Below are 15,368 nucleotides of genomic sequence, written 5' to 3'. Positions count from 1 at the left end.
TGACCACAAGAACATGGTTACGCTAGGATTAGGTAGAGGGTCTCAGGAGGTATTCATAATAAGCATTATAGGGCACCTATGACCCCTGCAAGGGTCCAGTAAACTCACCCGAACTTTGTCATATTTAGCATTTCACAATGGTATAGGGGTTAAAAGTGGTCTATTATCTTCCTTATCTTTGAAGTGTGCATCAAACAATTAAAAGGGTAGTATAGGGGACATATGGGATTGGCCACAAGAACTTGGTAACGCTAGGACTAGGTAGAGGACCTCAAGAGGTATTCATAATAAGCGTTAGATGGCACCTATGACCCCTACAAGGGAAATAATAGCCCCATATGCCCCCTACACTACCCTGTTATTCGTTTGATGCACACTTCAAAGATAAGGAAGATAATGGACCACTTTTATCCCCTATATCATTGTGAAATGCTTAAATATGACGAAGTTCTGGTAAGCTTAACCGACCCTTTTCACTGTCAATGTTGTATTCGAAGGTTATCCCAATTTCACCTGATGATTTTCGCTGTTTTTGACTGCGACATATAATAATTTTCTTATGAAAATAAAATCCCAATGCTGGGTGTTCTACTGTCTTATATTCGTAATAATACGATGTCTTTTTAATTTTCGATTGATGCTGTTTCCGGGGAATGAAAAGGCCCGAGGCTAAATTTTTAAACACGTACATGTTCAACTTTGATGTAAACAAATTATTTTGCACACTGGGTTGGTTTAGGGTTTTTATTGTATTTGTATCGTTTTATGCCTTTTAATTTACTTTATTTTATCATGTCTTTTATATTATAATACGTTTGCATATCACTTTATACGATGCATATAGTTTTTCTATTTGTATCAATAAGACACCACTTAGGATAACATTATTTTCATAACTTATGACCCGTATAGACGTATTTCATTTCTATCCAACATAGAAGCATTTAAATATCTTATCCAGGCGAGCTTTACTGCTTCGGAAGTCGTCAATGCTCGTACAAATTATTGATCATTAAACGTTTTGATATTAATTAAAATATGTCGATAATTAAGTGAAATATAATTTTTCTGTTCGAGTACTCTCAGTACTTTGATTAATTTCCTTATTGGCTGCTAGCTTCTACGGGCTTAGTGGCTGCTGTTAGTGGCGGCTAGCTTCAGTCTGGTCTTTTTTCTGTTATGTTTTTACTCTAGTGTCGCATATTTCTTTCTTTCTTTTAGTACACCTTATGACTTATCAGTCCTCTTTTCTCTTATAAAAATTGTGTTTTATATTTTTTTACAATGAAATGTACATTATAAAAAGACTTTAAAAAATAATAGTATAACTAAGGGGCAGTTTTTTAAAAGTATATGTATTATCTTAAACAAAAAGATGTTCAATATGCTGGGAAATATTTACACTATGCGATTTTATTTTCTGTGTGCTAAGACAGAATTTTCAAAATAGTATGTTTTAAAAATTGCAATACAAATTACTATATCTAGCATACAGTGAATGATGTCAAACCTATGTTGGAAAGGCCCTGTTTTAGATTTTGAAGACTTTTTACTTATGACTAACTTATGTCTTTCTACTATGACTAACCATGCGTATTTCCAGCAAAGATTACTTAAGAAATCTGCATGGTCGTAGTCATTTTTAGACTATATTATTCTCCTTTAAGGAAAGAGTATTTTCTTGTTTTCGACTTGTCAAACGTAAAATTAATTAATTTTCCATTAAATCTAGATGAAAGAAAATTAAAATAGTATATTTTTCTTTCTTTTTTTCTCCATTAAGGACTATATTTTGGCGGAATATTGGCGTAGGAAAATATCACATGTTTCACAATTCAGAATTGATGTAGATTAATGAGTCTGTTTAGCATTTTTAAAATAATTACATTAATTTTTGATTTTTTGACTAATGTGAACTATTGATACGATACTTGGGTTTGAGAATTTGTTTTTAAAATAAAATTTGCCTATCAAATTACATTTTATAAGCGTTTTAAAGCACCCATTCTATACATTGATTTGTTTGAAAAAGATCACTAATACAAGTTTTTCTCTTTTATCAAATGGTCAATATATTAGCTTTTCTGTCAATTTATATCTTTATATGAAGTCTTTATGATACGTAAAATTAAGAAATATTTTAATATTGGGAGCATAAAAAAATAATCAAAATATCTCCCAAAATTTCAGAAAAATTAGAGGAAATGCGGGCTAAGCAATATCGATTTTAGTTTCAATATTTATTCCCATTTAATTAGAAGTATAAGCTGATAGACATTCGGATATTCGATCATTTCATTAAAGAATAGAATCTTGATATCTTAACCAAGAAGGTCAAATTTTATTAAACTGATAGAATGATTTGGTTATATGATCTATTTTATTGTGTCAAAATTTGCCTTAGCCTTTTTTGATTGCATTCAGAAAGTCTCGGTCGATTACATAGAATTTGATGCAGGGGCCGTACTCGTTTAGGTTTTCCAATTAGTCCATAATATTATTGGTACGCATGCGCTAAGACATTGTGCTTACTATGAAATTTTACAAATATTTTAATGTGTACGTGTGACATTTTATAAATAGTGCCTATTTGGGAGGGTAACTGTTAAAATTGACACCCCGAAAAAACCATTGTCAACCGACGCGAAGCGGAGGTTGACAATGGTTTTCTTGGGGTGTCAATTTCAACAGTTACCCTCCCAAACAGCACTATTTATTTATATATTATACTGAATGTCTTATTTTCAAAGAAAATTTTACTGCTTTTATATAGTAGTTTATTATGGTTTGTTTGGTATGGAAGGGAATTACCGCCAAAAGTCTATGTATCTTGATTTTATTGTAACTTATTATGCTTACTTCCTTATTCTTCGGTATATTTATATAATATATAAACAACTTGTATTCGTCTTTATTGAAAGTGCTTTTTGGTTAGCATGATTGAATTCATGTTTGTAACAAGAATAGAAGTAAGAATTTACAGAAGAGGATATTTCAACACAGAATTAAGCAAACCATACAGAATAAAAGAGAATCAAAGTGAAATTGGATAAGCATGAATATGAAAACAATAAAGTGGCATGCAAGTGTAAATTTACTGAAGAATAAAGAAGTAAGCATAATAAGAATAAAAGCAAGATACATAGACTTTTGGCGGTAATTCCCTTCCATAGTTTGGGAGGGTAACAGTTGAAATTGACACCCCTCGAAAACCATTGTCAACCTCCGCTTCGCGTCGGTTGACAATGGTTTCCTCGGGGTGTCAATTTCAACTGTTACCCTCCCAAACAGGCACTATATATATAATGTTAATATTCATTTATTACTTTAAATGTCTAAATGTTTTAATAATACTATAAAGATCACCATTTCCGCCTTTGTCAAATACAAAAATAGCCATTTTCTGACAAATCTGGGAAATTTGGCATACAAAAATCAACTTTGATAAGACCCCTGGAACAAACCAGGAGGTAAAAGGGTTTTTTTTATTTGACCATTTGATGCCTTTTAGCAATAACTTTAATATATAGAACAGAAAAAGAAATCCCTATGGCAGAAGTTTTTCAAAAAATGTAAAAACTTTGAATTTTGTTAATTTCCTCTGTTAAAAATTAACAAAGAAGATGGGTCGATAAGGCGTGTAAAATGCCCATACACAGTTGGACAAGCTAGTAAAAAATTAAAATATCAATAAATCTTATTTTTTTTTTAATCATTTAAAACAAATATAATATATTCGACATATCATTGATTTTAAACCTATAAATATGTTCAATACTTAAGATATGTTGACTCAAACAGGCGTATACGTATCCAAACCTGCAAAAAGTGCCAATTTTTAGAACTCTTAGGCATTGCTGTCATAGAGTGGGCCTTGGCTCCATATTTTTCATCAGAGTCTAATTACGGTATAATGGAAAACAAACCGATTTCAATCAACAAAAACGCGGAGAGATGAACCACTATACATTAAAAATATTGTTTTGTATTCCAACAATTGAACGTTTTGAAAAAATAATACAAGTCCGTGAATTCGTAGCCAAAGTGACACATAATATTGAAAGTGCCTAATTTGTTGTGTCTGAAATGGTTCGACATAAGCTATATCTAGGGATTTTATGATATGGGTTCGATACCACCAAAATTTCAGGCAATATTTTTTTTCCTATTTGGTGTTAAATATATTAAAAACTGAATACAGTTAGAAATTGTGCCTTGGCAAACTCGTATTATAATATATTTGAATAGATTTAATTGGGACAAAATAAATTCAAAATTGTATTTCACGACTAAACCGAATGGGCATATACGCCATCTTATTCCCCCATCTTCTTTGAGATAACCCCTTAAACAAACGGTATGATAAATGTCTTATCTTTTTATTTTAAAATATAATTACATCAGTAGAAATTCATGTAAAAAATGTCATTCAATAATCTAGAGCAGAACAAATTAGACCCGGCCTCGTTAAAGGGCACCTGCACCAAAAACTTTAACCTGCTCCAAAAAACTTATCCTACTTCAGCATCTGAAATTCATGGCAGATTCAGCATCCAAGTCTTTTAAGTCCATAAGTAGGTCCAGATGCATCATATATGCAAGTTTGGTGAGGATAGGACAAGTCATAACTTGGATACAGAACCTGCAACAATTTCTTTATATCTATATGTATACCAAATTTCATGTTATTTGTACAGAGCCATTCGTTGAATTCTACAAAGAAATTTTCTACAACCTTGACATTTGCTCTGAAAACTTTGTTTTATATTATCATTACACCTATTTCACTCCTAAAAGCCACAAAAGTATGCCTACATGTAACTAAATGTATGCGTTCGAAGATAAAATAAGATTTTTTTGGGGTTATTTTTGGCATATTTAAAACAATATGAAACAATAGAAACGTGGTATCTTTACTATTTCAAGTACTTAATTTTTTTTGCATTTCCAGTCCAACCCTCTCCCACTATCATCTCGCCGTGTCCCATGATACACAAGGCACGAGGGCTTTTAATTCCCTCTCTAGGAATGATGTATCTCAGGAATTGTCCGTCTCTGTCCAGCAGGTGAATTTTGTCCCCGCGATAATCTGCAATTATGACGTGACCAAACGAATCATGAACGACTGCACTTGCAAAAAATATATTCTCCTCTTTTGAGTACGAAAATCGTAATATCCCTAATCTATTGACAGCAATGACTGAGTTTTTCTTCCAGTCAGTTACAATGATGTCTCCGTTGACATTCTCAGTTATGTAATATGGACTTGAATATATTGGTTGACACAGCGAGTCGTACTGGATTTCCTGGAGAACGCCACCGGTACTGCTGTATCGGACGACTTTGGACTGATTATCTTTATATAGACATACCAGAAGGTCACCAGACGCTGTGCTTGTGATGCCACGAGGATTCCAGTCCCCTGTGGTAAATATCGTAACGTCATTGTTGGAGTTAGATATTATTTTCACGGCTCTCTTGTTCTCATCAATATAACCTACTTGTTTGTTGAGCATATAAATAAACGAGCCGACGTAAGTAATGCTGACCGTTCGATGAAGGTGTCCTTGGAGATCGAACAGCTTCAGTTCTTTGGTATTTCCTCCCATCCACACTTTGTTGTCGTCGGTATAGGCTATATCAAAAAGACGATTACTAATTCCATAAGCAGGGAACCCGGTATCTAAAACTGATATAACTGTTGGTATCTCAAAAAATTTTGTCTCAGTAAATTCGTTTACCTTCAATTTCTTTTTGGTAAACGATATCTTATTTTCTTGCACTTGTTTATTTATAACGTAACCAAAATGTGATTGCAAATAATCTGCATCTATTTTACCTTCACAGAACGTTGGAAACGAATACTGTGTGAACTCTGACAATGTTTTTTGTTTCTCAATCATTGGTATGAATGTCTGCATTTCTTTGACATCGTTTGATTTCTGTAAACTTGTTGCTCTTCTGTTTATTTGATCCAAGTTTTTAAGTATTCCTTTATACTCTGTCTCTTGTTTCTTAAGTAGTGCCTCGTGTTCCTTTTGCATGTCGTCCAGTTCCTGATGAAGTTTCTTCACGGTCTTCTCGATCTCTTTGTGCCACTCTTCTCCCCGTGCTGTAACTTCATCTTTCTTCTGTTTGTAAATCGAGGATATCGAAGACACCATCTTTGTCGTGTGATCCAAAATAGATTCTAATTCATGTTTGAATGACTGAAGTCTTTCATTTTCCTTCGCAATAACTTTCAGAAGTTCTTCAATTTTATCAGATAGCTCGGACATTTCGTGCGATTTGTGTTTAATAGAAACGCACAGCATGCAAATCGAAACATTGCAAGTTTTACAGTATGCAGAACACTCATTTTTGGGATGGGATTCGCAAAAACAGGTGTCGTCATCATCTTTGCTGACATAATCTACGACGTCATGGCCGTTTTTAGATTTCACGCGCATATGTATCGGTAAACAGCTGTCACAGAGATTGACCCCACATCGCCTGCAGTAAAACGAGACGGGTGTCTCACACAGGTCGCATTCGACGATGTGTTGGCCTTGGTTTTCCTCCTCAGACGCCATCGATTGTAACTGTAAATAAAATGTATAAATGATTGCTACTTTCTATCATGATTTTCATTCTTATTAATATTCCGCACCCCATCCCAATCCCCACCCTTAATTGAAAGAATATGAATATGCTTAATTTTTGATTGTAGAAAGTTGCAATTTTATCTTAAAAGTTTACTAAACCTTACAGAGTTTTATTATATAATTTTGTTAATTAATGCTAGCCTTCATAATTTAGTTACAACGGATGATTTGTTTTATACCTACCAATGTTATATTTTGAATAACATAACAGAAATATTTTTATAAAAAGCAAATCTTAACTCTTTGAGCATGCTTTAATGGATATTTGAAACATTAACAAAACGATAGTTACCAAATATGAAGCAATCTTTCCGATTGATATTGCATTTGCAATAACACCATTTTTTTGTAAAGGTATATTTTTCTTGCACCCGAATAAACGTTGATTTAGAGCATTTAATATCATATAATCAAACATATACAGTTATAGATATTCTAAAGTAGTGAAAAGAAATATATTTGGGGTATATATCAAAGCTGTATTTGAATCCCAGTCTCACTGCCTTTATTATGAGCACAGGCAAGAACACAGTTAAACATTAACTGACAACCAGGTAAGCATTTTCAGTGAGCAACTGTCAGTACACAGTTAGCAGCTCGCAGGTACTAGTTTGCTGCATGTCGTATAAATAACTTTATTCAGAGTATATCTTAGTATTTTTACTACGTCATTCAGACATTGTGTAAAGAAGCGAGTCAAAACATGTCGTAAAACGTGCAGGGAACACCCTGACTGTTAAATTTCATTTTCTGACGATGATCATTGCTTAATAGTTCCTATAATACAATGCTCTTTTAATGTTAATCTCTATTTGTTACCCTATTTTTGAGCGTCAAACGCAATATCTACGTGACACAAATATCAATGTCAAACATGACCTCGTTTATACCTCAGCTAGGACATTCATAAAAAATGATCATTTAACTATAAATTGATAACATTGAACATGAAAACCGCCACTTGTTTATTTCATACCTATATCTTATTAAAATTAGCATAAAATACTACCGTATATGTCGTTCTATATGTCCTTAATTGATTCAGGATACAGGAAAGTTAGCAAAGAAGTAGGACGCCCTCCATAACGTCTATCGATCCAAACACATTCACATTGCAAAATCTACTTTCGGTTTATACAGCGGTCGTTTTACACACTACTTATCACGCTTTTAAGTCCGATATCCAAGTTTGATAAGAAGGTTAGAAATCATCTCTTTTTGTCCAGATATACAGGTACATTCAATACTATAAGGCAATATCGACATGGAAAAATTGGTTAAATTCTATTTATATACATGTAACCTATCGATGCCAATGTTGTAAACTGTACGTGCAAGAATTTTATACATGGCTAAATATCTACCCTCCTGGTTTTAGGTTTCAGTTCACAAACGAAACATTTTATGTCTGTCCATTATGCCATAATTATTCTTTCATTGATAAGGATTTACTGAAAGCAGAGAAATAAAGATCGACAACCTAGGTCTTTGCAGTACATTGTTTAATTTTAAATAATATTTCAAAAATATTTTTGAAAAATAATTGAACAGCGATTTGTTTACTTTGATTCAGACGTAGTAAATATTTAACGAACAGAATAACATTTTTATTCGATTTTTTTTTCGTCATATATGAATAAGGCAGTGTTTTGTTTAAAAAATCAATTTGAATTTAATATTAATGATCAGTTAAATGTCTCTCAGACGAAGGGAACCATTTGTGACCCTCAGAAAATGTACAAGTTGATCGGTATTCGTTTTACAAAATTTATTGAAACTCCGCAACTTATTACAATATTCCGCGAGATCGGTAGTCGGTGGTATGAGCGCCTTGACCGTCGCTCTCCAACTGCCGAATAATTAAACATGACCAACAATTACTTATAGATAACAAAACACAGTTTTAACAATAGAGAATAATAGGAAAGTAAATATTAAGAGTTACTTCAACTAACGGATTACTTAGATAAACTGTGAGTCAATTAAGGGTGTCCGGATCAAAGTCACTTAACGTGAGTGACAAGGGAAAATGTGACATGTCCAAGGGGTACATTTCACACGGTGGTAGTTCCATGGATTTTCGAAACACAGCAGCACTTTGTGTTTGCATAAATTCGTAATTTTTTTTCAATAGCTCTACATCGTATTTTGTCATCAGATCTAAATATATTTGCACAATTTGGTCTTACATGTGAAGAAAAATATCATTAAATGTTTTCCAGATATAATAGTATAATAATATGATGTTTTACTGCACTCTAGAATATAATGCTAGTCATGGGTTGTAGGTCTTACAGTATTGTACAAAAAGTGCATGTTTACAAATAAAATGCATTATAGCCTTTCGTTAACTGATATACCTATCTATACTTCTTGATTTTCTGGTAAATGTTGCTTTGTTGGCACCCTAAATTATTTCTTTAGGAGATACAAACAAACAAACGTCATGTATCAGTTTTCTTTCACGACAATTCACAAACTACATTATATACTCATGTTCTTCTTCAGAATATTTTCAAATCTGCAAAGTAGCGTACTATTAAAGGCGGTGCAGGTTTTTATGAATATGCATTTATTTGGCGAATTTTCTTTTTGATAAGATTTTGAAAAATCCACTTTATTTTCAAATGAATATTTTGCCTGTTTTTAATTTGAAAAACTTAACTTTTTCATCACTCTATTGATAGATTAATTTTTTTTTTAGTTGTAGAGATTCACGTCATGAATGGAAGTGATTCATATACTAACGATACTGCACTTAATTTTCTACTAAACCTCATTTTCAGAATACCAGACAAAAGTATACAACAGGATATAACGCACACAAATGGGTAAAACGTATCAAATTTAATATTTTGATATCAGCCGATTTTTATTAATATATACTATGTATACAATGACTTCAAAATCAACATCTGTACGTACATACATATATATCTATAAACAATACTCTAGATATTCCAAACATACATTAAACGCATAAAGCATTATATACGAATAAATGAAGCTTTGCCGACATACATTTATACTGAAAATGATACATTGTTAATGCCTTTATCTATAATTTAACCACTTTTCTGATACAAAGTCATTATCAAATCGCATACGCTCTTCTGTGTTAAGGCGAATCTCTCTCAGGGGCACGCATTACAAGCCTCACGTGCTGCACGTGAGACACGCCATGCTCTCTAGAGACTAGACGTACGATTATATAACGTCATTTTACGTCAGTTCGAGGTATTTGTGACGCAGCTATTATGTTTCCAGTCTATTCTCGCCGTCATCTCGGCGGATCTCGCTGCTTGAGCGCTTGTTGTCATATATAATGTCATCTTCCAGGGGCACCACCTTCGGGGTGTCACGCGGCCGATTCCTGGGCAGGGAATTCATCACTATCACCTCTTGAGGTTTCATTCCCGGCGGATACATTATTGGACCTGGACCAAAAGGAACGGCAGTTTTAGCTCTTTTTTCCATTAGCTTCTTTCTCATTTTGGCTACAATTATTAAATTTGATCAATGCATCAATAAATGAATAGATATATTGATTTCGGTAGTTAAGAAGTCTCGTTTTTTCTGTCATGTATAACCGATTTCTAGTTCAAGGGTATATGAAGACACATAAGAAACAAACAATAGCAATATTATAAACATGTAGCTTAGAACATAAGGCCATCAAGGAACATGAAAGATGAAAAAAAAAAAGATCAAATTAATGTGCAATTCTTATTTGCATTATCCCGTAATGGCGCCAAAATAGCACGAAAATGACTGCCAATAGTTATTGTAAAGTTTGTTTTAAAAATACTTGCTATAAACATATCAACAAAGAATACCTGCTCTTTTCATATGTTTTATTTTCCTGTTCTTTTCTGATTTCAGTGCAATCATAATGATGACCCCAACAATATCCAAAGCAGGGCGCATATCGCGGCCACAATCATGGGCCATAAATCGGAGGAGTACGTCATCTATGACCAAAAAACATCACAGAGTAAGTATTGCATTCAACAGTAAAGACAGGCACTCTTCAGTGACAATCTAATGCGTTGAGAACAAACCCTTTAACAAAAGAAACAAAAAGAGGCTTTGAACTTTCATTGGAACTCTTTAAAGAAAAGTTATAATTATTGATATCATACTTTATATTGCCCTGACACAAACAAGTTATTTTGTGAAACTTCTATTGTAAGTGCAATGATGTGAGACAATGTTGCACCTTTACGCTATAATAAGCGTAGACACGACGAGTCAATTATACCAATAAAGATTGCAAATGATGCATCTAGTAGAAAAGATGCACTGGGATTGCTTTCAGGCAAAAACTTCAACTACACACAAGCTATATTTTCTCAAACCAGTAAAGCGTGCAATTGTGTTTGTGATATGGATAAAAGTCTGTAGAAAAATGTTGAATTTGACATGACAGCAAATTTTGAAAATATGCAAATTAGGAAAGGGTATACAAATACGTGGTTATGTACTTTGCTATTATGTACTATAAGAAACAACAATCGTTTGTATTTTAAAACTGGGCTGGGTTTTGAGTAAGTCAGCAATGTAATGTTAAGTATGTCCTATGCTGTGCTGCAGATGTTACCAATATGACAACGAGCACATGTACAATGATCTTAATTTGCAGTCAAAACAACGGCTTACTTAATGAAAATGTAAGAAGATAAAATAAGTTCTATCATACTTTAGTATTATTTTTAATCCGTGGCTTGACCAAGAACGCAGTTCACTATTTAATTGCATATAAGCCCGATTCTCAAAAACTATGGATAACTGCATCACCATATTTTCATTGTGGTAGTGTTATACGAGTAGTAGATGACCCTGAAAATTTCGGGCCCCAAATATGAATTCTAAATTTTGAATTGCGAACTGCGTTCTGGAACGCAGTTCACTATTCAACTGCGAAAAAGCAAAAATCTCAAAAAATAAAGAAGACCACTTCACAAAATTTTCATGGTGGCAGTGGTATACCCCCAGTAAATGCCCCTAAAAAATGAAAGAATGAATTTTAAAAAACCTTATCATATTCTGTTACGTATTGATGTGACAATGTTCTCTTGTCTTCTATATATCGACTAATTGTTACCTAGTGGTTCATACACAAGACCTTGGTAACACTCAGACACTGACTGCATTCACCAAAGGGCAGACTGCCAACCTCCACTTGACCAAGGGTGAGAAAATCCCGTTCAACAAAAGAATCACAGAGTTCGGATCGAACTGCGACGCTGATGGATCTTTTGTGTGCCAGACTCCTGGTCTCTACCTTTTATGGTTTGACTGAACAAAATTGGGAGCTGTGGCTTGAAATGATGAAAAATGACCGATTAATTGCTTCAGGTGAGTTGTCAGAGCCTTGTGAAACAATTTACATTTCTCTTCATTGTTCTTTCCTTTAAATTGTGACTTTGATTGTCGTGTATTTGTTTCAGTTTATGCATACAAGTATGCTGACTACGCTGATGCCGGAAATGCCGCCATTTTGCATTTGAATGTCGGTGACAAAGTTTACTTGAAGGCCCACGACGACTACGACCAGACCTTTTTTGGACAGGGAGACCAGATTTCACTACTTTCTCTGGGGAACTTTTGTATACGGATAATGTCGGCTATTACCATTTTGTCCACACCCCCCCCCCTTCAAACTAAATTGATACTTTTATCATATTATTTTGAAAAAATGGCTCGACACTAAGTTTTTATGCAAAACATTCACCCATTAATTTTTTAAAAACATGGTATTGCACACCACAAGCATCAAACATGGCTATGATTTTATTAAGCAACCCAATGTTTTTATTATCCACCACTCTACACGTGGTTGAACACGAACGATAACTCTGTTCTGAATATCATCGTTTAATTTAAAAAACCGCTTGATGGTGAAATAAGGCATAATTCTTAAAAGATGTTGATGTTTTAACATAAATCCAAGTAGAATTTGATATGAAAATCAACCAGTACTTACGTATTTTGAGAATATTATCCGAACACTTATACTTCCGCTCGAAATTTCACAGGAACTGAACAAATCTCGGTGAAGTCTCGTGAACTTTCATTCGAGCTTCTCTGGATTTATTACATACTTAGCAACGATAAAGATAACATTCCGAACACATTCGCAGGGGTGAATTTGTTATCGTCAGTAGCGGCTATTTCCAACAGACGATTAGCATTTTTATCAGCTGAAAACCCAGTGTCTATAACATACTGAATTGTTGGAACCATTATAATTTTTCAACCCGGCAATTCACTCTCATTTAATTTTTTACCTAGGAGAGACATCTTTTTTCCTGCTCTTTTTCAATGTATCCGAAATGCGTTTGCATTGGGTCTTCATCTATTTTATATTCATAGAAAGACGGAAACAATATTGTATAAACTGTATAAATACAAGAGAGAGAATAAGTCTTTGCCTATATTTGTTTCCAAATTCTTTCTTAGAGATGGCATGCAAAATGGCAATTGATGGATGCACCAGTGATATTTGCTTGCCGGATACTTGGTATCTAGACTGTGAGAAACAGTTGAATTGAAAAAACGGAAAAGACTCCTTCGCCAAGAGCATTATGCCAAGGGGCCTTATTAATAGAGGCATGTCGATTTGTGTGACAAATTAAAACAAATGGAACTTGCACAAACAGTTGCATAGATGGCTATAATATGAAAAATTATTGTCTCAAAGATATTACCGAATGGAATAGGTGATAAAACCTTTTCAAAAAGTAAAATCATCTATCTGAATAATTAGGTGATTCCATCTATTCAAACTCAAAGAGTGATACCTGTATCATTTTTTCAAATATGTGATATCCCTTGTTCAAATCACAAGATAAATAGGTGATTGATGGGTGATAATACCTATTCTAATAAATGCTATCACTTTTTGAATATGTGATATCACTGATATAATAATTACAATGAATGCCAAATCAGTCCGTCATATTGAATAATTAAAACATTATCACTTTCATTTGACAATGATATACTAAAGCATTATGGATGGCAGTTACACAGTGTATGTGCGGACTGTTTGGTTTTATTGAATAATTAAGATTCGATTTATGAGAAACAATATGAAAAACAAATTAGTAATGAAGGAGAGAGCACGACGAGTAAAGCGAGGAATGTCTAATATTACGTATAATAAACAGATTGACGGATGGTTGTGGCATAACATAAGTATGTCATAAACTTCTTCTTTTGTTCTAAATAGAAAAAGTCATGTTCAAATTCAAAACAGTTTTGCAATAAAACGCAATTACTATTGCGTTAAAACCCAATACCTTTTACAATTAAACGCAACGATTATTGCGTTTAATCGCAAAATCATTGCGTTTATTCGCAAAAACATTTGCGTTTATTTGCAAAACATAATTGCATTTAAACGCAATATTACCTTTGCGTTTAAACGCAATAATTTTTTGCATTTAAACGCAATACTTTTGCGTTTAAACGCAAAACTTTGCGTTTAAACGCAAATCTTTGAGTTAAAACGCAATGTTCTTTGCGTTTAAACGCAATAGCTATTGCGTTTAATCGCAATCTTTTGCGTTTAAACGCAAAAGATATTGCGATTTAACGCAAAAGATTGCGATTAAACGCAATAATTATTGCTTTTAAACGTAATAGAAAATATTCTTTCTGCTAAGCTGGCCTCAATGAGCTTCCGTAGAATACTCTTGGCTAGCGGGGATAAAATACTTTAAAACTAAAAAAAAAAAACAGTGAAACTGGGTGGCACCTTATCACAATTTCATCTACGTTATTCCTCTATGGCCACACCTCCGGAAGTTACGACCGGAAGTAACTCCACCGTCGTGGAAGAGGTGGCCGAGGACACTGTGCCTATGGACATTAAAAAACCACACGTCGTTATTGAGACCTTAAAGTTGTGTTTGTTTAATTGTCAGGAAACAAAATACAACTATTTAAATATAAACAATTAAAAGTTTAACCTTCAAATATAAACAATACACATTATTTAATTCACGAAATAGAAAATTAAGCGTCTTCTCATGATTTCGTCTCCTTGAGATCAATCAACATTTACTGTGAGGCTGCCTGTTCCTTTTTCATGAATAATTATAACGAACATGTACACCCCTGCGAATGTGTTCGGAATGTTTTCTTTATCGTTGCTAAGTCGGAATAAATCCAGAGGTGCTCGAATGAAAGTTCACGAGACTTCACCGAGATTTGTTCAGTTCCTGTGAAATTTCGAGCGGAAGTATAAGTATTCGGATAATATTCTCAAAATACGTAAGTACTGGTCGATTTTCATATCATATCATATCATACTTTGATTTATGTTAAAACATCAACATCTTTTAAGATATATGTCGTATTGCACCATCTAGTGGTTATTGTCATTCCTCAACATTATATAACTTTTTCCAGGAATTTGTTAATGGTTTACTACAACTTTGACAAGCTTTCTTGCAAAAAATTAGGATACCTTACCAGGCATTTCTGGAAAATACTAGACTTTGCAATCTCCTATATATTCTTCTTGAAAATACACTTGAATTGCTGATATAAAAACAAATAAATATACAGCACAGCGGCCGGGCTTTGAACTCACATCTTCTATAACCTACGCTCCTGACAGTGAGTGGCCACGGCTCTATCCACTCGGCCATCTAGACATACATCCATAGACAAGTAAATTCTAATCATTTAAAAGATAAATATAAAAACAATAAT

The 15,368-nt window shown here is 33.6% G+C and overlaps 1 protein-coding gene and 1 pseudogene across 1 annotated transcript; both read right to left on the bottom strand.

Annotated features, from left to right (window-relative positions):
- Positions 1-4,916: 4,916 nt before the first annotated feature.
- On the bottom strand, positions 4,917-6,236 carry LOC128158165 (tripartite motif-containing protein 2-like). The gene is made up of 2 exons (XM_052820916.1): positions 5,840-6,236; positions 4,917-5,635 (listed from the first exon to the last, which is right to left on the bottom strand). The coding sequence occupies exons 1-2, from the start codon at positions 6,162-6,164 to the stop codon at positions 4,917-4,919; spliced, it is 1,044 nt and encodes a 347-aa protein (XP_052676876.1). The 5' UTR covers positions 6,165-6,236.
- Positions 6,237-9,481: 3,245 nt separating this feature from the next.
- On the bottom strand, positions 9,482-10,990 carry LOC128157821 (uncharacterized; annotated as a pseudogene).
- Between the last annotated feature and the right edge of the window lie 4,378 nt (positions 10,991-15,368).

The sequence above is a fragment of the Crassostrea angulata genome, chromosome 8 (genome assembly GCF_025612915.1).
Source record: "Crassostrea angulata isolate pt1a10 chromosome 8, ASM2561291v2, whole genome shotgun sequence".
NCBI classification, from domain to species: Eukaryota; Metazoa; Mollusca; class Bivalvia; order Ostreida; family Ostreidae; genus Magallana; species Magallana angulata.
This window is presented reverse-complemented; position numbering and strand designations above follow the sequence as displayed.

Excerpts from the sequence above, each read along its gene's own strand:
- LOC128158165 (XM_052820916.1), bottom strand. The coding sequence starts at position 6,164 with ATGGTGTCTTCGATATCCTCGATTTACAAACAGAAGAAAGATGAAGTT. Across the intron at positions 5,636-5,839 it reads GTTTCCAACGTTCTGTGAAG|CCTATACCGACGACAACAAA; the intron begins GTAAAATAGATG and ends TTTTTGATATAG.